General features: G+C 39.4%; 1 protein-coding gene across 4 annotated transcripts; it reads right to left on the bottom strand.

Annotated features, from left to right (window-relative positions):
- Nucleotides 1–335: 335 nt before the first annotated feature.
- HEATR3 (HEAT repeat containing 3) lies at nucleotides 336–24,191 on the bottom strand. 4 transcript variants are annotated; one of them, XM_075765977.1, is made up of 15 exons: nucleotides 24,058–24,191; nucleotides 21,922–22,094; nucleotides 21,052–21,139; nucleotides 19,993–20,105; nucleotides 18,057–18,166; nucleotides 17,173–17,313; nucleotides 16,135–16,418; nucleotides 15,320–15,410; nucleotides 12,141–12,298; nucleotides 11,131–11,213; nucleotides 10,737–10,873; nucleotides 8,196–8,284; nucleotides 7,239–7,382; nucleotides 6,960–7,136; nucleotides 336–6,018 (listed from the first exon to the last, which is right to left on the bottom strand). In XM_075765977.1, exons 1-15 carry the CDS (start codon nucleotides 24,136–24,138, stop codon nucleotides 5,899–5,901), a joined length of 1,989 nt encoding a protein of 662 aa, XP_075622092.1. In that variant the 5' UTR covers nucleotides 24,139–24,191; the 3' UTR covers nucleotides 336–5,898. The 4 variants fall into 4 exon arrangements, with proteins under 4 accessions (XP_075622092.1, XP_075622093.1, XP_075622091.1 ...); XM_075765978.1 differs by lacking the exon at nucleotides 24,058–24,191 and adding an exon at nucleotides 23,558–23,726 and having other exon boundaries at nucleotides 10,737–10,831; XM_075765976.1 differs by lacking the exon at nucleotides 24,058–24,191 and adding an exon at nucleotides 23,558–23,725.
- Nucleotides 24,192–24,199: the final 8 nt, after the last annotated feature.

Raw genomic sequence — 24,199 nt, 5'->3', positions numbered from 1 at the left:
ATCGGGACCCTCCGCTGTGTTGAGAACATGTAGCAGCCACAACCGTTCTAACAATGTACAGATTATTACAATAGTATCTTATTTCAGTTCACAAGCAGTTTGATTTAAGCCCTTAATATAACAGTAATGCAAGGAGTTCCTGACACCCAGATTTGAAAGGAAAAAAAAAGCGTCTTACCATATCCTTTGTGTGTAAGTCTCAATCTATGTTTTTATATGGTCACTGAATTATGTCTGACAAAATGCCTCTCACGCAAACACGGAACTTATGAAACGAATACAGAAACAACATAAAATTGGAATGAATTGATTTAAATGCATGCTATTTTTCCCAGAAGGTACAAAACTTAACAGTGTGAATTTATTTGGAAATTAGACAGAAAACCGCCACTCAAGTAAAAGCTGCTTCAAACAGAAAGGCTCACCACGTTTCAGCCCTTGTAGAAAAACTTCAGGTTCCTTTATCTGCTGCGACTGTCAGAATTTCAGTTTTTGCCAATTATCTTAATGTTATATATCTTAACAGTATGTCCAACATAAACTATATTTAGATTGTTTGCTTAATTCATCTGTGCCAGAAAGGAACAATTACATTGTTTTCAATTACCACTACCATTGCCTGAATTTGAATTGCAACAGTAAATGTAAGACTAGATGGTTCCATCCAATCCTCTGGGAATGCTTTTACTGAAAATTACTAAGGAAACAGAACTTGAGTTTACGCACATTTTTGGTTGGCTGTTTTATGTTAATATAAATGAAATGCATATCTTGTGGAATAATACTTAACTACAAATAGATTTTAAATTAATTTGTTCTCTGACACAGTTCTCTTTGTAATTTTACTGTGCTCTGATTTTTTTAATATTTTCTCGCAAAATACAAACATAAAACAAAGCCAAGTAGTACTGGTTAAAGTTATTCTTGTTTCTCTAAGATGACAATCTTTAAAAAAAAACATACTGTGCAAAAAAAATACCTTCAAAGACACACCACAAACCCCAAAGAGTTAACCTACTGACTATAATATGGTATACAGCCATCTTCTGAATGTCAAGGCATGACGTATAAGAAGTACTTCACAACAAATGCTTATTTAAATCTTGCCACTTGTTTCTTTTCATAGAGAGCAAAAATAAAACCACGTAGCAATGATAGCTCCTTATCTACACAGTTGGGGATTCAACATTTTGCAGGCTGCAGAGAGGCCAAAGCAGCAGCAAATGCTGCCGGTCCTACAGCTTCTGAACAGGGAGGGGAGCACACCACGCTCTCTACGCTCTTTACTTAACACCGCTGACTTAAATTCAGCACCTATTTTGGTATAAAATTTCAGCTCTGAGGCAGATTCTGTTGTGCTAGGTGTCAGACAGGGAGACAAATAAAGCACCAATCCATACTTTCAAAGGATTGCAGTTTTGAATTGAAGCACAGACAGATGATGCCTTAGGGACCAGGATAAGCAAACAAATTCAGTTTCAGATACCTGTTTTGATACCAGTCTTATCTGTGTGATTACATAAACTGATGAAGATCACTTACATCTATTTAGCATCTATTTACTTATGCTGCACAGTCTAGATGAGTCCAATTTCTGCCACCCTCAAAGTATCTTCAAGATCTGGCTTTGCTGTTGCAGGCTGTCAAGGATCTTGTCTTCGTGTCAAGCTTACCCTAAACCTATTTAAATAAACCAGTGCCAAAAGAGGCTCCAAAACATTTAATTTGCACCACATCACTTCTGCTGCCTAACTTTCCTTAACTGTGTGTCCTGGTTTTGGCTGGGATAGAGTTTATTTTCTTCCTAGCAGCTGGTCTAGTGCTGTGGTTTGGATTTAGGATGAGACTAATGTTGATAACACACTGAGGTTTTAGTTGTTGCCAAGCAGTCAAGGACGTCTCAGCTTCTCACGCTGCACTGCCAATGAGAAGATGGGGGGCACCCAAGAAGCTGGGGACACAGCCAGGACAGCTGACCCCAACTGGCTAAAAAGATATTCCATACCATATGACGTCATGGTCAGTATATAACTGGGAGGTTGGACGGCAGCCAGGGTGGCTCAGAAACTACCTGAGCATGGACTTTGGGTGGTGAGAAATTGTGCTTGTTTTTTATATTCTATTATTATTATTCTCTTCCTTTTCTGTCCTATTAAACTGTCTTTATCTCAACACACGAGTTTTGCCTTTTTCTTTCTGATTCTCTCCCGCAATGTTTTACCTACAGGCCAGGTTAAACCACAACACTGTGTCAGAACGACTTTTATAGCCCCAATCTTACCGCTTAGCTCTTCTGTACTTACAAATCTCATTTGGTTTTAGGCCCCAATCTGACACTTCTTTAAATCACTGATAACTTGCCTTGTCTTCCATAGACAAAAGTCTTCCATGCTTTTCCTATTATCTTCTATCTTGTCCCTTAGAAGCAGAATGTGCTCTCTAAATTAGCGTACAAAATTATTAACTCTCATTCAGTCACAAGCCCTCCATTAGACACCAAGAGCAAGTTATACTAAACTGGTAGCCAGGCAGGTGATAGAGTAAGATTTTTGCATTCAGAAAAATGAAAGTATGGACATCAAAATATGCAGTTGGCTAATCATTATTGGATAACTAGAATATCATAGAAAGGAAGACAAGGGCTCCATTTTGCTATGGGCCACTGGTAAGGGCAATAGACTTTGGCAAAGATCTTACAAAACAGCATGTTAGGAAATCACATATGAAAGTGTCAATATTAGTGATGAGGTTAACGAAACAACAAACATCTCCCAAGAGCTACAGCTTACCTCTCCATCAACCCAAACATATCTGGTGAGCTGGAGACAGAGCTGCCAACCTGTCAGTGTTTCATGCCCTCAGCCAAACAGGCCCACTAAAGTGCTCTGGTCTCCTCAGATGAAACAAAGTTGAAGACATTATTTTAGTTTTTCTATGTTAGGGTTTTTGTAAAAACTCACAAGAAACCAAAATGCCTTTGCATGTCCTCATTTCTCTTTCACCTATTGGCTAGAAATGGCATGTGTACCAGAAGACAGAAGCAAATACTTTAAGCACTAAAACTCATACGCTTCTGCAAGCGATATGGTTCATACTATGCACTTATCTTATGACACAAATTCTTTTTTTAAGACATTCAACTGATTAGTGCATAGCAAAAATAATAATCCAAGCATTCCTACTGCTGGAATAGTTTAAGATCTAAATGAGAATCTGTCTTTTCACTTGAAGGAAAAAACCAGGCTCTGATAGATTATATTAAGAAAACCAGTTTTTTCTCTAGTGCATGCCCTATCTTCTATATATTCATCTGCAACTTTCAGGTTCATATTTGAAGATGAAAGTTTCTTCTCATCAGTAACCTAAAAAAATCCAACCCTAAACAAAAAATAACATACTTCATTGTTCTAACACTCCCCAGGAACCAGATTCTGACTGCTACACTCGATGTAAAATGCAAACTCCTACACTTGGGACAGAGCAATCCCATGAAACACAGCAGGCTCTTGACTGAATGACCAAAGAGCAGCTTTGGAGAGAAGCACCTAAGGGTCCTAGAGGACAGTAAGTTGAAGAGAAGTCAGCAGTGCACGCTTGCAGTCATGACAGCCAACAAACACCAGGGTGCATTGGCAGAAGCATGGCCAGCAGGTCAAGAAAACTGATTACTTCCCTCTATTCGGCACTCATGAGATCACATCTGGAGTACTGTGTCTAGTTTTGGGCCCCCCAGCACAAGACACAGTGGGGTAGGTCAAGCAAAAGGCCACCAAGACGCTTAGAGGGCTAGGGCACACGATGTACAAAGAAGGGCTGAGGGAGCTGGGTTTATTCGGCCTGGAGAAGAAGGGAATATAACTGTTGTTTTCAACTACCAAATGGGTGTTATAAGAGGAGATGGAGCCAGACTCTTCTTGGTGGTGTGCAGTCAAAGGACATGGGGCACATTTTGCAGCAGGGGGAAGTCCTACAAGGGGAAAAGGAAAAAAAAAAAATAGTGTTCACAGCAAGAGCAGTCAAGTACTGGAAAAGGCTGTCCAGAGTCGTGGGATTTCCATCCTAGGAGATGCTCAAGGCCTAGCACAAACTATCTGACTCCAAGTCCTGCTTTGAGCAGGGGACTGGACTAAGAGACCTCCAGAGATCCTTTCCAAACTAGATCATCCTGCACTTCCATGTAGCACCCAGAAAATGACAGCAGAATTTTCTGTGTGAAAGTCCTTTTAAGTGCTCCAAACAAAGTAATAACTTTTATCAGGTTAATATTATACTATCCTCAGCGTACAGCACGTATAACACTGGGATTCAAATCCACACACTGTGCAGTCTTACGCCATAATCCACCTAGCTACTCTTGCCTCAGTTGTTACAGTCCACCCCTCTTCACTGCCTGCCCCTGCCAAATCCCAGGATAACCTTTCAACTGCTCTGTGCTCCTCAGGACTTCTCCAGGAGAGGCTCAATGGCCCTTGAGCTCTCACGATGCCACACTCTCAACTCAGTCACTTGATTAGCAGGCATGGCATCACATCACACATTTCATCCAACTCCTGTAAAGTAATTGCAATAACAAGACTTCCAGGCAGTATTGCTGCTTAAACTAATTTTTCACTTTGTCTTGCATTTTACAAAATACCCTATGTCAGGATTTCATAAAGTCAGTCATTTGCAAGTTATCGAGTCAGTTCCTGAGCCTGCTTTGCAATCCAAGACACTGAAATCTAACAAACCAAGCAAATTTGGTCTTTGTAGTTCCATGCCTAAACATCATAGGCTAAATTTTGCCAAAACCTAGATGCCTGTGCTAAGGCAGCACATCAAATGAAGGGGGAGGGGGGGGTCCCATTTAAAAAAATCAGCACAACAAAATGTTTTTGTGTTCGGTTGTAGGTTTTTTTCCTTTAAAAAATGTGTATGAGAGGATCTCATTCACAGAAATAAATCCAAAGTTTTTGATATATGGAAGTTCACAGACAATCTTCATGAATCAGTGACTTCTTTTTAAAATAGTTTCTGTATTTTATGGCTTAAAAATTTCTATTGCAAATATTTGAAAAAGATATTTTAAGCAATTATAAAGTTGCTTCAGATAATACCTCAGTATAACAAAACCCCTTTTTGTTAGGTTTACTACTTCCCTGAATTCAAATTCATCCTCATGTAGAATTACAAGGAAGAAAGTAAATCAGAAGACTCAATTTTCAGAAATACCAGTCAAAATAAAGTAAAAACCAAGGAGCTTTGTATAAGCGTAGGATCCTCTTCTATCAATTTCCACAGCAAAAAGCTATCAAACTGAAAAATATCAGAAAATTTATGATTAATATAATAAATTAATCTGAAACGGCTTTCTATTTGATAAACCTCATGAAGTAACAGATCCAAGTGCTGTCAGTAATCTACACACTTGTCACACACTTCTCTTGGGAAGCTTGCCATAAGTGCCTGTGCAATTCTAGAAATAGGTTAAGAGCAAATATGAACCATTCTGCCACTGCTTGATTCCCTGAAATGTATCTTAGGCTTTTAAAATTTTTTTCTTGATCTGGCACATAACCAAGAATATTCTCTAAATTACTTTTTCCTGCAATTACAACTTTCTACCAGGATACATGAGGATTTCTAATCAATGACAGAGGTGCTATGTACAGACCTCTGGACTGCAAGAGCACATGCTTGTCACTGCTAACACTTAAAGTATACTGTGGGTTTTTTTATGCTGATGTGACTTTCATATTGCATCAACCCAGAAGTACAAAAATACTGAACATAAAAAAATGCAATATTAACATGAAAGCAAGACTGCTCTGCTCAATAAATTTTAGACGTTCAAAATGGTTATATTTTTGGAAAACATTATTCAATAAGGGAAACCTTAGTTTAAAGTTCCTCGATGTTTCAAGTTGGGGTTTTCCCTAGTGCCTCCTGATATGCAATGAATCTTCTCAAATTCATCTTCACATTGTCAAGAACACACAGTTGATCTGTACTATATTGTCCTTTGCCTTCTTTTCGCATCTGTAAGACCAAAAAATACATACTTTACTAATGGAAAAGTTTCTCCAATAAGATCACCTGAAGTTTATAGTAATTCTATATAGGTCTTCTATCAAGACACGTTACCCATGCCTTTTGCGAACTCCAACACGTTCACATGTGCATATGGGTAGCTAGCAATTATTTCTGCAAGTCTATTTACTATAATAGATCTCTGCCTAAAACTATACTACTACTGGCATGCTATTTCACTCATAAATCTGAAACATACACTTACTCTTGGTAGCTTTTTATGTGAAAGACCTTGTACATCTAACCAACCGACCGTAGCACTGTCAGGTATGTATTTTGTGTGTACAGTGTTTAGTTTTAAGACCATGAAGTCACTCCTCAGGCTTCCTCTGACTAAAGAAACAACATATTGAAGGTCATTCTCTATTTAAGACAAGGATGTACCTAAAATTACAGTTTAGAATTTTGGCCTTGTGATTCTTGAAAATACAGAATACGTGATCTATTTTAATTAACAAGCAACAGAACAAAAATGTCCACTTGCAACTAAAGCAAGTTAAACACAGAAGATGTCAGTGTAACTTCAGAAGGGACTTCTCTCTCACCAATTTAGCTGTTCTTCTTCAGACACATCTGCAGAATATATATTTTTTTTTTTTTACAAGGGTTTCAGAATGATACAGTGATTTGGACATCAATAACGCTGATGGTGTCGTGCAGATGTTGCAATGAGGATGCTGTGCTGTTACCCTGGCAGTTCCATGAACTGCAAGGTAAGTATATTTGCTTTCCTCTAAAGCGGAATATCAGGAATTCAATTATTTGGTTCTTTTCATGGTCATCTTATAAAGCCATATGTTCCTGCTTAATTATCTCTTCTAGCAGCCCAAATCTCAAAGCTTTAACCCACACTGTGTGCTGAGCCCGAGTTGGCTGCATTTGATGCCTACCCTCATTTTGAACACTGGCTGAAATTCTTTCAGGGCTGGAAGCAACTTGATCTGTACCGCTGCTTTTTCTGCTTCTTTACCATCTGCAAATACATCAAAAAGTGCATCCAAGGCTTCCCCTGCTACCACGAGAGAAGATTCCTTCATAGCAACCTCAAGAAGAAATTTTCCAATCATCTGAAATAAGAAAGAAAAAATTACTTTTCCAGCAATACTTAAGAAAATGGAAAGAAGCATCAAAACTGTTTTAGGCTTGCAATGCAAAGTTTGCTTTTTCACCTTTAGTGTTTCAGCTGTATCTTGTCCTTTTGCCAGAACGCTGCCAGAAATTCCAAGGATGCTCACTACATTCACTCTAACACTGACATTGCTGCTGTGAATACCAGCTTCACATAAAGCCAAGAGCTGCTCAGGAGTCATACACTGTTTAGCAAGGGAAAAAAAAAAAAAAGAAAAGGAAAAAATAAAAGGAGGAAGATAGAAATATTTACATTTTCATGGAAATTTTCAAATATGACAGATCATTTGCTTTTACAGAACACAGGCAAATTTATAGCAGAGAAAGAGAGTCCTGTATTATGAAAACTACATGAAGTCTGAAAATGTAATTAGCAAGAAAACAGTTAAACTCTCCCTTTCACCTTCTTAAGGTGTTTCTTTCAGAACCAAAGCTGTCATGAAGCTAAAGGAAAAAGTTGAGCCCAAAGGGATTTTCACAAACTTACCTAGCTCAATACCTGTTTCCAATTCATTACGAATTATAGTACAGAACCTCATTTTTCAGTTTAAAGCCAGAAAGGACCAGCAGACCATCTAGTATTACGTCTTGTGTAACAAACTATTATGCTTCATTTAGCTCACCAATTCATGTCCAACCAAGATTCTAAAAGGACAACCAGCTTCAACTAGATGACATCAGGAAATACAGAATCCACATTTCCAGGTGCTAATTTACTAAATGCTTGCCATTATATCCATCTCCTAAAGATACTACCTGTGGCTTATTGCTATTTTGGTCTTTAAATACCTTTCACCTGTTTATATGTTAAGGAGGAGATATCTAAAAAAGTATTCCTGTAAGGTCCATGAAAAATACAAAGAGTGAATGCTGTTCTTTTAGTGTTCACAGTTGCTGAAATTTAGCACTTTGTTTGAATGCGTTTGTTTCAAAAACTTTCCAGCACAATCTCACATGAATTTGAACCTACCAGAGCATTTGAGTTTGAAAGCTTTTACCTGGGAGATGTTCTTTGATGCCATTGTTTGTAGGAGAGCCCTCAAAGCGCTGGTGATGGCTTCCAGGAATTCTGTGTCTGTAGGGAGTTCTGTCAAAGAAATGAACCCACAGCCAAGAGTTAAACAGTAAGATGAAGGATACAAGAAGCAAAGAAATACAAATTCCTTAATCCCTTAATTGTTCCTCCAGGTACTACCACAAACAGGAAGAGCTAGATTTTCAGAGACTGGGGTTTGTAGGTTGTAACCATAGTGATTTGTTTGAATTCAGTATTAATTGCATCTGGAGGTTAGACCACAGTTGGTCCTCATTTTCAGGCACATCCCTGGTTAAGTCACTTCTGTGACCTAACGCATGGTACAAACCACCGCTGGCAGAACAGAAGCTTGAAAACTGGTATCACATCGAGGCCATAATGCAGGAACTGAGAAAACCACAGAAGCTGACTGCATACTTTAACTCCTTTCTTCTGTCTTCTAAGCAGGATTTTTAGACACCCAGAACGCTGGACACTTTCCAATTCCTATAAAGAGCATGCTTTCTGATGGTTTAATAACCTTTCAGAAATGCATGATTCAAATACTGCATTATTCCTGTTTAACCACAAATTCGTCAATACCAGCCATCATCTTCAATACACGTTCTGCATTTCTTGAAGCTTTTTATTTTCCTCTAATGTGTTCTTATTTTCTGGACTACTCCAGATGGCAGAAACTCAGTTATTTCATGCATATCTTCTCCTTTCCCATGTAAGCAACTAGATCATTATGCCTCTTTTTCACCCTGTAAACCACAGAATTCCTTCTAACCACATGTTGGTATGTTATCAACATTATCTGGCAGTTTCCATTACATAGCATTTAACTATTAAAAAAATAGTATGTTAACAAAAATGGACATGGGCCATTAAACTAATTAGCACCCTCTGTCTAGCCACTTCTACAGTTTCATCTAAGAACTTTGACTATTGTGAAGCACAACATGTAAACTCTGAAATCTTCAAGTCCTGCTCTTCCAGCACAAGACATATTTTGTGTGAACTTCCTTGCACACATCTTATTTATTTTTGTTTCCTGCATTTTTCAAGCACTACACTCTCAGTAATAATGTTCCCACAGACAGATCATATGCTTTTAATGACATTGAGAAAAAGTTATGTTTTGCAGGCAGATGCATTTCCAATCATTAATGCAGTGTCATACTATACACTACAGCGAGTAAGAACTACATACACCGCACTTGTGGCTACAAATGAAGACACTTGAAGGAAGAGAAGAAAACTGAGCTTAACAAGCTTCTAAGAGACAAGAAATGACAAAGCCATGCATATGTTAGACTTCAACAGATCTGTCTCAGGAAAAATGTTTTCTGGCAATTTTGAGATTTGGCAGGCTTTTCCAGCCTCTAAGAATATCTCTTATTTTTTGAAAAGCCATCATCACTGACCTTAAACCAAAAACAGATTACCAGAATAGTTTGAATGAAGCAGCCTGTCAGGGAACCAGATCATCAGCTTGGAATCACTTTTTTTTTTGTTTGTTTGGGGTTTTTGTGGTTTTGTTTTTTTAATCTCAATTCAGCTTCTGTAGTGACAGTAACAGAGAGATCATAGCATAAATGGTCCAACAGTATTATTGGAATGATGCTGATCTGATGTATAAGAAAGATTACAGGAGGTAGCTGGAAATGCTAACTGCTGCATATCTACACTAGACCATCCAATGATACTGATACTAGCAGATCTATGGGGAAACCATCACAGTATCTCTATGAAATGATGTGCCCTGGAAGAAATACAATGGACATATTATAGTGTTTACCAGGATATATCTGATATTCTAAAATAGTATTTTTAGAAAAATGAAATTTATTGCTTTCTCCATTGAAACCAAACCACCACTGTAAGAGGACGTTAAGTGGCTTTAATGTTTAGTCATAAGAACTTTGCACATTTTCTTATTACAAACATATTTTCAATAAAACTATGCAATCATATGCATAAAGCACGTCCTGGAGACAAGGTGGCTGCTATCTTTCCTACTGTAATAAGCACGTATGTTCTGGAGATTTTTGCAACAACCACCTTTGGTTTCATAAGTTTCCTAGAAAAAATTATGTGAAAGACTGTGCTAGATACTCTTTTCTTCATACATCTATTTAGGCTAGTTTGCACATTTAAAATGAAAACGTCCTGTCTTCTTCATGGCTTGTCTGATTGATGAAAACCTGCTATTATCACAAAAAGGAACAACCAGTTCTGGTCTCACAGCAAGGCAGGATTCATCACTAACTTAGTGACCTCCTGTGTGCGCACACACAGACGTAAAGCGTCTTCTTGCATTAGGAGCATACCTGCGCAAGGTGCAGTTTGGATAAACACATCTTACTGGGATACACTGTTTTGTCAGCACATTTCCAACATTCAGTATCCTTATTTTGCAAGATCAAAGGGCTAAAATTAATAATAATATGGCATTAAAACTTAACAATGTACCTTGTATCTATATGAAATAGGTCAGCAAGCCCCCTTTACATCTTACCCGTTTTAGAAAAGACCAGTTGCGAGAGATGCTCTGCAAGGGACTGAAGTGCTGAAGCTCCTCCAAGACAATCCACATCTGACACTAACAAAATGCTATGAAGACATGTTAAAGCTCTACACTGCACTGCATTCAGTCTGAAACAAACAAAAAATGCACTTAGCAGATCTCTTTGAAAACAGATGTTGAAATACAAAGAAAGATCTTGAATTAAATAAGGCTGTGATCCAGTATGCAGTTTACACAAACATTTGTATCTCTTTATTCAAAATCACGTATCAGATCTGCTATTGTGCAAATCTTAAAAGCAACCCAAAGATGGACAATCCTTCTAAGAGTTCTAAAACAACTGAATACACATGAAAAATAGTGAGAGAGACAATGAAATTCCTACTTTTTAATTAATGGTTTCCAAGACGGATTGTGCATACAGATGTCTAGAGCAACACTGTTCGGAAAAGCAGTTTTTTCAAGAATCTGGGGAGGGGAAAAAGAAAGGTTTAGCTGGTTTTTTTGTGTCTCACCTGCTAAAAATGCCAGAATCTTCCTCAGTCACTCAAATGGTGCAATTATACACTGGGTTTAGCATAGTATATTTTAAGTATTCAACTGTACTGAACAAAAGGTGATTTTCTAGGTCTTTGCTACTCTTTCTTATTTAGATCTTTCTTCTTACAGATTCTGCTACAGAATTTGCAGATAGCTGCAAGTCTAAAAGACCTTGCCATGAAACTTAGACCGCTTGTTATTAAGTACAACAAGCCTTGAATGTTTTCATCTCAAACCTTGATGTCTTGGGTCAGAATTCTACCACGCTGCTGAACTAGCATAATAAGTTATTCAAATGACGAACTTCATCTTTACAACCTCAAATAAGAATGAGCAAAACAACTCTGAAACAAGAACATTTGAATTCTTGTCAGTGTCAAATATTGTACTTCTGACACTATGTGTAAAACAGGAAGAAAGAAAAATTCTCACTTTTTCAGGGCTGACTCTTGCCATTCACATACATTACTTCCACCTCACTTAACTAATATGGAAATCTGGCAGTCATGCTTCTACTCGACGTTACCTTTCTTTTTGCAGGCAATCTTTTTCATGTCCAAATCAAGGAATAATAACCTTTGTATTTTGGAAAAGACAAATTTAAAAAAAAAAAAAAAAACAAACCCCAGATTTCTGAAACATGTGAACCTTCTATTCCCACTTACATGAAGAAATTATTTAGGTCAAGACAGCTCATGTGATGATGCTCCACCTCTAGGCCAAAAAAAGGGAAGCTAAAGCGATTTTTAAAAAATATTCCTTTTTCCAGATGGATTGAGATAATTTGTTTTCCTAACCTGGGATACAAATCTGGCACAAGAAAAAGACTGTACCATGTGCTGGAAAAGACAATACCTTCTTTGGAATGAGGTTGTTCAGAAATGCTGAGTTAACCTCATCAGAGAGGCACAGGGGTGACATCAGCAGCCCACTCCCCTCATTGTATGAGTTTTCCATAAACAAGTCACTTTCATCACTGCTGGAGAGTTCTTCCCATTCATCATCAGAGGGATCTGAGAACAGAAGACAGACTGGCAAATGCAACAGCACTCATGCAATAGGTCTCCTACTTCTCAATGATAGTTGGCTCCAGCTCTTGATTTAGGAGTCTTTAAGCTTTTGGGCTCTAATGAAGTCCACACAAACCACATGCCATTAAGTCACAGTTTTAAATATTGTACTACTATTGTTTAAATTGTTTTATTTAATTTTTTTATTATTTTATATTAACTCAGGCAACAAGTATTCTTATGAGAGAGGTTCTTCATACACTAATACTTCATTCTCTGGTATTAACTATGCTTCACATAAAGATACCAAAAAAGGAAAAGAAGAAACATTTCATAAAGCATTTACTAAGATTTTTACTTGGATTGTACCATTTTACTTTTTGAGGTAGATTCAAGCATGCAAATACACCAGTTTCACTTAACTTGTTTACTAACTGCAGTCACTTTAAGGCAACTGTTTTCTCGGGCAATACTGAAGCCACAGACAGATGTCCTCTGACTGGGCAGTAACTGGGCTGGATGAAGATGTTACTGTCTCCACAGCAAGGCCAGTTGAAAGGAAATGACCACAGCAAAGCAAGCCAGCTCATCTATGTTAGCCATTTCAGGCAACATATTTTAAGTAAATTAAACTATGTTTATAGTTATAAACCTGAACTGAATGATTTACTCTACTAGCAGATCTGTAAGGGCAGACAAGGCGAGAGGGGCTGAGGTAGTGTTACCAACAAGCACAGCTACTCCAAAGCAAATCGTCTGTCCATGGCTTAAGGCAGACTTGGCCTGACAAACACAAACTAAGTCCATGATTTATATTTAAACTGATATACCTACTTCCACTGGGTTTGCACCAGTTTAGATAAAGTTGTTTTAAACCTGGTTACATTTTAACTGGTGTGACACTGGTATTTACGCAAGTCCTAAGTCTACAGGTTGGACTGATCCTCCTCACAACAGGTGAAACCTCTGCCTGCATAATAGGCAGGATATTGAACTACTGTGATCAAAAAATATCATATTCACCCCCAAATAAGTTTGCCTGACAACACAGATTCACGTCAGATCCAGGTACTGTAGTAACTACAGTCATAGCCATGCACTTTCTCTGTGGCAAAAGGTAAATTCATTCATTTAAAATACAGACAGGTAGGTCTAAATGAAGGCATTTCACCTGCACTGCACAGCAGCTTAAGAATTCATTTGAAGGTGATGACTACTGTTTGTCTGACACAAAAGTAACTCATCAGGCTGCACCAACTTGATCACACGGGCATCTTCTTTTGCTTATGATAATATGCAATTAATTCTACAGCCATAATATGCTAATGTTAATAGCCTTGCAGGAGAAAATGGCTTGTCTTTTATGTTTTAGCAACCCACAGTAGCAACAAGCATGAAAACAAAGCAGACATCCCCCTTTCAGTCAGTCTCTTGCCTCTTCTAAAAAAATTACAAAGCAAACAAAACAAAAAATCTCCTTTGAAAATTAAATGATAGCTAAATGAGCTGACCAAGCAATTCAGCAACAACAAAGACAACAGTCATCATGTGTTCACAGTGAGTGATCAGGGCAGAGCAGGAATCACACTCTGGAACATCAGCCCGTATCTAAGATTAGATACCGTTTCTTGTAACGTTCTTGGAAATACAGAAGTATTTCCAAAGGCAATCCCATCTTAACTAGTGCTGGTAACCTACAAACTACAGACTGGACAGCAAAGCTGGAGTCTCCTGGCTCTCCCCTGCCAAGGGGAGAGCGCTCTGCTTCTTCCAAACGCTGGCCAGCGTTCAGTAAAACATGTCTCTTGCCAGCCTGGTTATTTCCCTCAGTTCTGTGGCAAGCCGAGTGTTTCTATGAGCTCAGCATAATGGCTAAAGCTATTTTAGTCCTCAAATAACTTGAAAATTAAATCAACAGCTGCCTCTGGATTCCTCTTAATTTCTACAGACTATGTTTCTGTCTGCCCATGAATGGGTAAAGTACTGTAGTGAAATACAACACAATCAACCTTACATTGCACTGAGTGAATGGCAGAATATGCAGCTTATCCACAAGAGATTTTCCAATTAAAGGGGAGAGCTTATCAATTACAGCTCATTAGATGAGAAATGCAGTTTTAAAAAGAGCTTCATATACTAGGTGCAGAATTTCCTTACGCTGTAAGAGAAATAAAAAAATCACCAGTGGGAATATCTGGGTATTACTGCAGATTTTATTAGAACCTGACAGATTTACTTACAAAGTTATCTCCTACACAATTACTTTTGCATCAGGCTTACGAACTGTACTAGCAATTACAATTTTCATGTTTTGGAGGAGTTTTCTGGGTTTTGGGGGGTTTGTTTGTTCATTTTAAACAGAATTTGAGACACATTTATTTTCCGGAAGATCTAGAGAAAAGCTATCAAAACTGAGTATCAGATTTCATAGAAGATACAGAATATTTATTTCCTACTCCCCCCAAAGTAACAGTCTTTATCCTCCAAAAAAGCTCACAAAGGTGGAACTCTGAACAGCCTAAATCTGCACTGCCGCCAGATTTGCATGTAAAAGCTGTCTCACCTCCTCCTTTTGCAACACTTGTAGTATCAAACCTAAATCAAAACTAGAAGATTCATCTGCTTTATAAAAATTGATGTCCCCATCCTGCAACGATTCACACCCATACTGTATTAGATGAACACTCAGACCATGCTCTAACTGAACAAAGAATTTATTATAATACTTTTTACGAAATATCTCTTTGGCACAAGTGCTTTTTTGTTAGTTCTTAAATGTTGGCACATGTAGTATCATGCAAAAAACATGTAAGCGATAGAAACTATTTAAGTGAGAAAAAAACCACCTTAAATTAGTAATAGAAATTACAATCAAATCTGCCCCCCAGCTGAGGCTATCAGGGACAAGAAGTCTATGTGCATTCACCCTTAAAAGCTAAGATCACTAAACAGCAAACTAAACATAACCTATTCCAGAAACAAAATGCACCACAATACTTGCAATGAAAGAGATTTCCTACAAACCTTCACTGCAGCACATATTAACAATGATTTCCAGAGCAGTCTGCTGAGCCATCAGTAAAGCTGTCACTTCTTTCAGTTCCCACTTATCAGACTAAAAAAGAAAAATATGAATCAAATTTAGTTTTGTAAAATAACATTTCAGTGCGATTTAAAGCACCCAGGTTGCCAGTTAAAAATGCAATCCAGCCACTTCCTCATCTCATCCCTCCACATAAAAAAAAAAACAAACAAACAAACAAACCCAAACCAAAACAAAAAAGGGCAAACAAAACCAAGAAGCAAACAAACCCTATCACCTTTCTGCCAGATGCTTCGGAACAAATTTTACCTTTAAGAAACACCCCCTGCAGTAAAGTTGTAACAGACAAGATTACCTAATGTTACCTAAAGCCCTAGCAGAAACATTTATGTTATTCATTTCATGTACACAATAGTGAATGCATTCCTCAAGCTTTGTGCCATCTCCACTCACAACTGAACGGTTACAACCATTGAAAGCCTCACTTGCCTTATGCAGACATCAGAACTTCCTGCAGTAGCTACAGGAAGTGTCAGATAAGCCTATACCTTCCACTAGAGGAAAAAAATGGAAATACGCTTTCCTGATGTGCCATGCAACTTGCTCACGTTTGAACAAGTTGAGTTGAAACTCTCCATGTTCAGCTTTGAAGTTTTAGCTAAAATAGTCAAGCCATTTGGGAGTTAGAATTAGTAACACCAGGAGGCAGCTACTCTGGCTACTTCACTCAAGACCAGTCAGATGCTCAGCCAAACGCACTAAGCGCTCTCTGAGCGAGCCAGCCAGCCACACTTACTGGAAGTAGGTCTGAAATGTCATTTTCTCTTCTGACTTTTCCTTTTGGTATTTCTTCCATGTCATCATCTTCACTCAAAACATCGTTGTCTATAACATCACTCATGTTTTCCTCAGTTTCTGTCTCTGCAGCAAGTTTTAACCTGTTTTTTTCAGCTTCATTCATACGAATAATTGTTTCACCAGCATCTATTGCTAAAGATTCTGAAAAAATCTTCAAGATTGCATTAACCATGCTTCCCAGGCTGCCTGGCGGAATGGTATCCTTGATATTCCAGATAGTGCCTAAACATGAGATAGTTGAAAGATAAATATCTGTTAAAATACTCAATTCCCAGCTCTGTAATAGTCATATATTTTGTAAGGACACAGCCTCCACTAGTTGAAATACTCAGTGCTTGTATTTCAGTATGAATGTTCAAGTCTTTTCTCTACAGTCTTGTATTTTTTTCTGGTTAGCATTTCACATACTCATCTGTAATAACTATGTTATGCCCACATCTTAAGCTTAAGTAAATTTCAGCATGTAAGGATACACAGAATATTTATGCAGAGCAATCTTGGTGACATTTTTTATCTGTGGTAACAAATCCACGTGAGATAACCATTTTCTAAGGATTCTCAAAATTAATTTATTACACTCCAATGCGAAAAATCATCATGGTTGAGCATTTGTGGTGGAAAAAAGAATGCAAGGTAGAGAATCTGATGTAAAACCTACATCTGTTAAGATCAAAACAATTCCTGTACTACTTATTATTGACTGATTTCACTGTGGAAACCCAAATGAACACTTAAAATAGGTTACCATCCTGAACAGGTATTGAATTCAGAATCAAGCATTTAAGACCCTTTTAAAACTAGTTGCAAATATTTGGTTACTCCAAAACACAATCCCAAAAGGCAGAAATAACCTCATGAACCAGCTATACAGGCTGTCCAGACTATATCAGAGAAGACTAAGCCTTCTGTCCTTCCCACCCTCCTTTATACACTGTGCTCTCCATCGCAAAGCAATGAATGCCCCTGAGCATCGTACCTGCTATCAGCGTTCTCAGAAGGATATGCTTCATTGTGGTCTCTGGGCACAACATCACGGTTTCCAATACTTGTTGTGCAGAAGCATTGAATGAAGAAAGAAGATCTGGATTATCTTCTGTCACTGCCTGCAAGCAGTTTGCTGCAGCAAACAACAACAAAGATAATTAACAACCCCTATAGTAGATTTCACTCTCCTAATGAGAAAGCATTATCCTCCTGAAAGCTGGAGTAATGAAACAGACACAAGAAAAAACATTTCATGCAGCATCATGTTTTAACAGTATGACACTGTCCTTCACAAACTGTGTTTTAGATTAAAAGACAAACCTCTACATAAAACAGGTGAGGACAGCACCACATCAGACACGGGACCAGCTGTATTAACCTCAGCTACTCAAAATCCAGTTTCTCCATTGTATTCTGACTAGGGAAAACACCAAAATACGTTGCGAGCACATACACCTGTAAGACCATTATAAGACTATAACAATGCTACTAGTAAAAACACATTGAAAGTGATAGCTGTTTGGGGGTTTTTTAGACGGACTATGTCCTTTGCTCTACAAATTAAACCCTTCATTATCAAAACCAGAAAACAAAATTAAAAACACAGCCTCCATCCAGAGCTTGCTTTCCACAAAAGTTTTCCTCCCATGTAACTATCAATAAGCCATTCCCCTCTGGACTGAAAACAAGCACAACAGATGTCACCTTCTGAATGACCTGCTGTTCAGGAAGGAATTCAAAGTCTTACATTCAGTGTAAAGTTTAAGTAATGCTAAAGCAGGTGCCTTATGCAACGGATGGGACATCAGTGTTGCATTCATATAGTAAAGAAAAAAAAAAATCTTTAAATCATTATCTTCTCTTTTTACCACTTACCTACTGAAATAGCCAGATCCACATTCGTGGAAAACTTTTTCATGTAATGTAACACAGACTCCAGACATCCTTCTTTATTGAATATGGATACTGCAGTATTGTTGCATTCACTAATGCATGAAAAAGATTAATAAAACACTTTTCCCAGGAAAAAATTACTGTAACAACATTTTAAGTAACTCACTATTACTCACAGTTTAAAAACCTACCTAAGATTTACACATTGGTCAAAGAGCTATCCTTCGTTTTCGAGGTTATGATCAACTCTACATAAAATGGAGAGAGAGTGACTGCAATAACCTGGACCTTTAAGGAAAGCTGGCTCCTGCCAGCTGCTTCCTCACACACACAGTATCCAGGAGTTTATTTGGGAGCCTAAGTATAGTCTCACGCAGCCAGAGCCAGCCAGAGCATAAAAGGCAGCTCATAGGGCTACAAAGCCAGCCCAGGGCTTTCTGCAGCCATGAAGACTTCATCCACAAACCCACTGACAACAGAGTAGGCTGCTGCCTCTCACATCAGTACTTCCTTACTCCAGAAAGTGACTGCTCTTCAGAATTCAGAAACACATGCTAAATAAATGCTAAATGCTTTAATTATCCAACAGTGGGATTTGTGTTTCTTCAAGTTTTCACAGCTATTTGCATTTTTAAACTAATATATTGATACAAAACAAATTCAAACTAAAAAAGCATGGGAACTAATTAGGTATGAGGGTCTTAAAAAATTTGTATGTCTCAGCATCAATGCCAGCCCCAATTTTATCAGTACCAAACCTAGCAATGGAGTCAGCAGTTCACGGTCATTGCCACAAAGTTCAAAATACAGAAGTGATTTATAGCACACTTAATGATTATAGTTCATGTTCCAAAGCTCTTATTTCTACAAAAGCAATTAAAAAAATGAACACAAAACATTGCTGAGTCAGAGTTACAAAGGGTATTCTGTGTCAAGCAGTTTCTGTACTATTCTAGATTCCAATCCCTTAAAAAAACCCCCAATTTACAAATTAGGCCTCAGGCCAGCAGCCATACCATACAGAGAGGCAGCTCCGCTGAAATACTGCACAGTACAAAACAAAATTCTGTATGGACCAAAGCATATAATGACATGGAGCTGTTACAAAATGAAGAGAAACAACACACAATTCAAAGAGAACTTTCAGAACAGGTTTGCATCACTTCAATGTTTATAGCCATTTCTGTATTAATAGTGTTGCCATTTCTCTTTCTTCACCTGGTGTTTCCAATGGAAACTACTAATTGAACAATTCACATTCTTTCTCACCTAATTAAGTAGATTTTTATCAGTGCCTCAGTCATTAAGGGACAGTTTGTCCAAACATATAATACAAGCTTTTGGGATGACCTGCAGAGGGAGGAAGTAGTAAAAAAACTCCTCATATTCCCAGAGCACGGGAGTCCACTGATCAGAATTTAATTTTCTCCATCTGCCGTATCATGATAAGGATCTACAGGAACTGCATGCAGGACACCACAACCCAAACTGTGCAGGAGACTACGACAGAACATGTTCAGAAACCAGTATCTGTATTTAGGATGAACAACCAATAGAAAGACATTTTTGTCACTCTCCTAAAGCTAATGGCCAACTTTTCTATGTGAAGGATTCTAAAAGCATACAAAGTAATTTACGGTAGAATTGTATTTCAGATCAGATGAGAGTCTGCCATTTATTAAGCAAGCCACACGTAGCAGCAACACAATCAGAAATCAGAATTGGCAAATGAATACATGGAATCATAGAATGGTTTGGGTTGGAAGGGACCTTAAAGATCATCTAGTTCCAACCCCCCTGCTGCAGGCATCTTCCCATGCAAGGACAGTCATTTCTTTTCTGCTTCAATTCCCATGCTCTTTTTCAGGAACAATTTAATTTAGGTCTTCTAAAAGGCCAGTGTTTACACAGCACTTACCATACATTCCACAGCAAGTTAATAGCCTCATTGGCTATGTCTTCGATATAATTTTTGTTCATCTCCCTGCATTTCTTTGGAGAGAGCTGGTTAGCATCTAGTCCAGTGCTACACTACAACCAAACAAGAGAGCCAGGGTTGGGAAACAAACAAGCCAAGAGAAAAGCAAAACCAAAACTTTAGCAGCAGAGTGAATAGAGACATCTCTCATGAAGCGTTTATTACCAGAAAACCTGACTAGTTTCCTATTCTCTATGAGAACCAGGCTACAATGGAAATGAATCATTGATATTTTTTTTCCTCTTGTAAAAAGACTCTTACAGTACTTGCTTTGCATTCAGTAATCTTCAGAAGCTTTTTAATAAAGAAACACTTCGCAATTTTAGAACCCAAAATGCTGCTTCTCGCTACTACAGCCTGTATGCAATTTTCAACAGTTCTTTCTAATCACAAAGATTAATTCAGCTAATATCTTGCTGTGCTTTACAATAATGCTATTACCCACATTTTAAAATGGGGAAGAAACATACAGAAAATGATGGTATTGCTCAAGGCTGTTCATACAAAGACAGCAGGTGACAGAATTCAATGCAATTTCCAAACTGCACTGCAACGCCTGGATCAAACAAAGAATAGGTATTCAGTACAGATTGTTCTACAATAGCAATAACTACCCAACTGTAAATCCAAGCTTTCATTTAGACAAAATTGCTTACCAAAAAAGCCCTCACTAGAATAATGGTGCAACATAAACATTGGATCTAGATCCTAGAATAGACTTGACTGATGTTCCAGACCCAAAATCTCCAGACCATTTATGCAAAATTCATCCTAGGCAGCAAACCTCACCATGGGCCCAGGTTAGCAGGTCAGGAGGCAGAAGCAAGTCGTTTGGAATCTCTGGAATATTTTTCATACTATTGAACCTACTGAAACGTTCTTTTAAAAGATTTTTCACGTAACTTATCTTCATAATAGCTACATAAATTGAACTATTTTTGAAAATGGGATAATTCAATGGCTAGATCAGTTTTAAAATCAGAATAAAAATAAACACACCTCTTTCAGAAGTGCAACAAGAGGTGTCATGATGTCTTTTGTCACCATGTCATCACAGACTTCAAATCCCCCACAAGCACTCAGATTTCTGGGAAAAAAAATAAATGCTTTGGATCAGATAAAATACTTTCCAGGAATGTGTAAAAAACCACATGTATTCAGCATTCTTCTCTAAAGATCATTGTATTTTTTGTTTTAAAATCGATCTGCTTAATCAGTAACTTTAGTGTTTTATCTTCCTAACAGAATAACTTTGGTGTTAGGAAAAAAAAAAAATATTTTCACTTGTCTAGCACAACTAGAAAGCTTATCTGTACTAAAACATTACTACTGGCAGGTATTACTCAGTGTAAGATACAATATGAATGTTAACAGGTATTAGCATTACATTTTTGTACAAATAAAGCTGTAGGTCTGACTGCAGAATACCAACTCAAAATGCTGCTCTTCAATACTGACGAGTTTCTCAAAAAGTCAGCTGAGTGCATTCTCTAACTAACCCACTGCTCCTACAGCGTTATCAAGACACAAAATGCCATACTAACAGCACTCAAGTTCCCTGTATTCCTTCATACTACTGGGTTTTTCCCCCCCTAACATAAGGATGGAAAGCAGCACGTTCCACTGGGAGTAGATAAGACAGTAGTAACTAACTTAAACGCTGCTCCTGATTAAAGTCTCATGGCACCTACAGGAGCAAGAAAAGCCCCTCTTTCAGGGACTTTGACTGACGTAGGCATACTTACTCAAAACAGAGTTGAAGCAAGAGAAGTTGGCATTCAAGTTCATGGCTTTTAACAGCAAAACCCACTCTTTCTTTACCAAGCCAGGGGTATCTCATTCTAACTCTGTTTATTAACAATTGCTTACCGGAGAGCACCTGCAGCTGTCTCGCGAACAGCTAAACTGTGATCCATCAACAACGGTCCTAAACACCGGACAACATCTCTCTGCAGAAAGGCTGGGATTACATGCTTCTGCTGCAACAACTTGGAAATGCTGGCACAGGCATACTCTCTCACTTCTGCGCTTGGATGCTGCAGCTGGGGAGGCACAAACAGGGCAGATTAGTGGGGAGGGAAAAGGTAGGAATGAAAAGACTGATCTGCCTTTTGATTTGCAGGCCTAGCACCATAGCTCCTGTTTTACTGCTCCTGAATAGAATCAAGAGCTTTTAACTTCCATGGAAGTTTATAAATCTTTGCCTAGGTTATGTGTGTTAACTATATGACTAGATAAATACTATTCTGGGTGTTCTAACAAGACAGCCATAGTTCAGACACAAATTTGACACTAATTGGCACTGGTGAGACCTCATATCTACTTTCAATTACCATGTTTTAAAAAAATGGACAAAAAGGGGGGGGGGGAATAGCATCAAGGAAGTACAACATATGCCACCATAAAGACAAACTGAAGAATCAAAAAATACAAAAAACCACGATAGCTTTTAGACTAAAAACATCTGCTTAAAGACAAGGAGCAAGCATTCTCTACATCCACAAGACAACGCTGACTTGTGCTGTAACAGAGGTTTAGGTGAGATGTAAGACTTGTGAACCATAAAAATAATAAAACAGCAGAAGTGCCTATCCTGGAAGGTCATGGATTTTGTTGAAAACCTAACAGAAAAGATAAACATCTCCTGAAGAGCAGAGTGGAGAAGAGTGGTACATCAGGTCCTGCCTCGCTGAAAATGATAGAGGTCTTTCACTTCATCCTCACCTGTGCTTTTTTTTTTTACTCTTTCTGTTTTTTCTGAAGACTAAATAGGTTAGTCCAGAAGAATAATCAAGCAGTGATTCCTTCAATGAGTTCAATTAGGTGAAGCAAATAAAGGGGATTTATTTACTTAAGGGAAAGCAGATTTTTACTTCTGATTCTAAAGTCACATGCACAGGAAGAGGTTTAAACTAGTTTTCATCTGTAATACTTAAACCAAAACCAGGAATGCGGCCAAACCCAGTCTTTTTCAGCATTTTCTATCAGTTATTCCTTACACGTGGATCTTGGACTCATCGCTCTGGCTACCTGGAGGAAAACTCTCCAGTGGGGTAGACTGAAGCCAAGCACTGCAAGAATTGCTCCAAAGCGCCGCCTGGGACGAGGGGCACAGAGCAGCCCTCCGCACAGCCCCTCTGGAACCGGTCAGGAAAGAGAACAAGAGGCCGGACGGGGTGCCGGGGCGAGCGGCAGCAGCTGCCGGCCTGCCCGGGACAGGACCGCCGCCGCCCCTCCCTGCCGAGCCGCCCGCGGGCGCAGCCGTGACGCCGGAGAAGCGACGCGGCGGCAGCGGGGACGGGCGGCGGGGGACGCTCCGCTCCGCACCGCTCCGCCGCTCCTTCCCGCGCCCGAGGACACCCGGATCCTCACCCGACACCGCCGGGAGGGCCGAGCCCTCGCCTCACCCCCACCGTAGCGGCGAGCACAGCTCCCGCCAGCCCCGTTCCCCCGGCTGGGGGTCGCGCCGAGCCCGCCCTCGCCCGCCCCCGCTTCCCGCCTGCACCTTCTCCAGCAGCTCCGCGGCCGGCTCGTCCTCGGGATCGCCCTCCCCGTCGCGACGCTGCTCGGGGCCGGTGGGGGAGAAGGGGGCCCTGCGGAACCGCCGCGCCCGACTCTTCCCCATGGCTCCGCGGCCGCCGCGCCGCCCGGCGCACCCACGTGTGCGGCCCCGCGCAGGCGCAGCCCCGGCCCGGCCTCCCGTCCGGGCGGCTGCCCTCGCCTCCGCTCCTCAAGAGCCCTCAAGCCGGACTGCCTACTGCCAGGCGACGAGTCTTCCAACTACAGAGGCAGCGCAACGCCTGCCCTGGCACGCACGCAGCCCGTCGCACCGACCGGCAAGATCAGCGAAAGAGGCGCCAGGTACGCCAGCAGCCCTGTAACCCAAGCGTCACCGGTATCCTCACGTGGGTTCGAGGGCATCACGTCCACTCTGGCCGTTTCCCCAGGTCAGAAACTCAAACCAGGTAAATGTCGAATGAAACAATTCCCTCTAACAGCACTTACAGAGGCAGGATTGAGCTGTAGGATGGAAAACTGGAAGGACTTTCTCTCTGGTGTCAGTATCTGAGAGTGTAAGAACCACATCAAATATAGGAAATGTTGGTCCGGTATGAAAGTTACAGACTTCAGCTATAAACTTCTGAAG

Source organism: Balearica regulorum, chromosome 13 (assembly GCF_011004875.1).
Source record: "Balearica regulorum gibbericeps isolate bBalReg1 chromosome 13, bBalReg1.pri, whole genome shotgun sequence".
NCBI classification, from domain to species: Eukaryota; Metazoa; Chordata; class Aves; order Gruiformes; family Gruidae; genus Balearica; species Balearica regulorum.
Note: the sequence above shows the minus strand (reverse complement) of the source record. Positions and strands in the feature narration are given on the sequence as shown.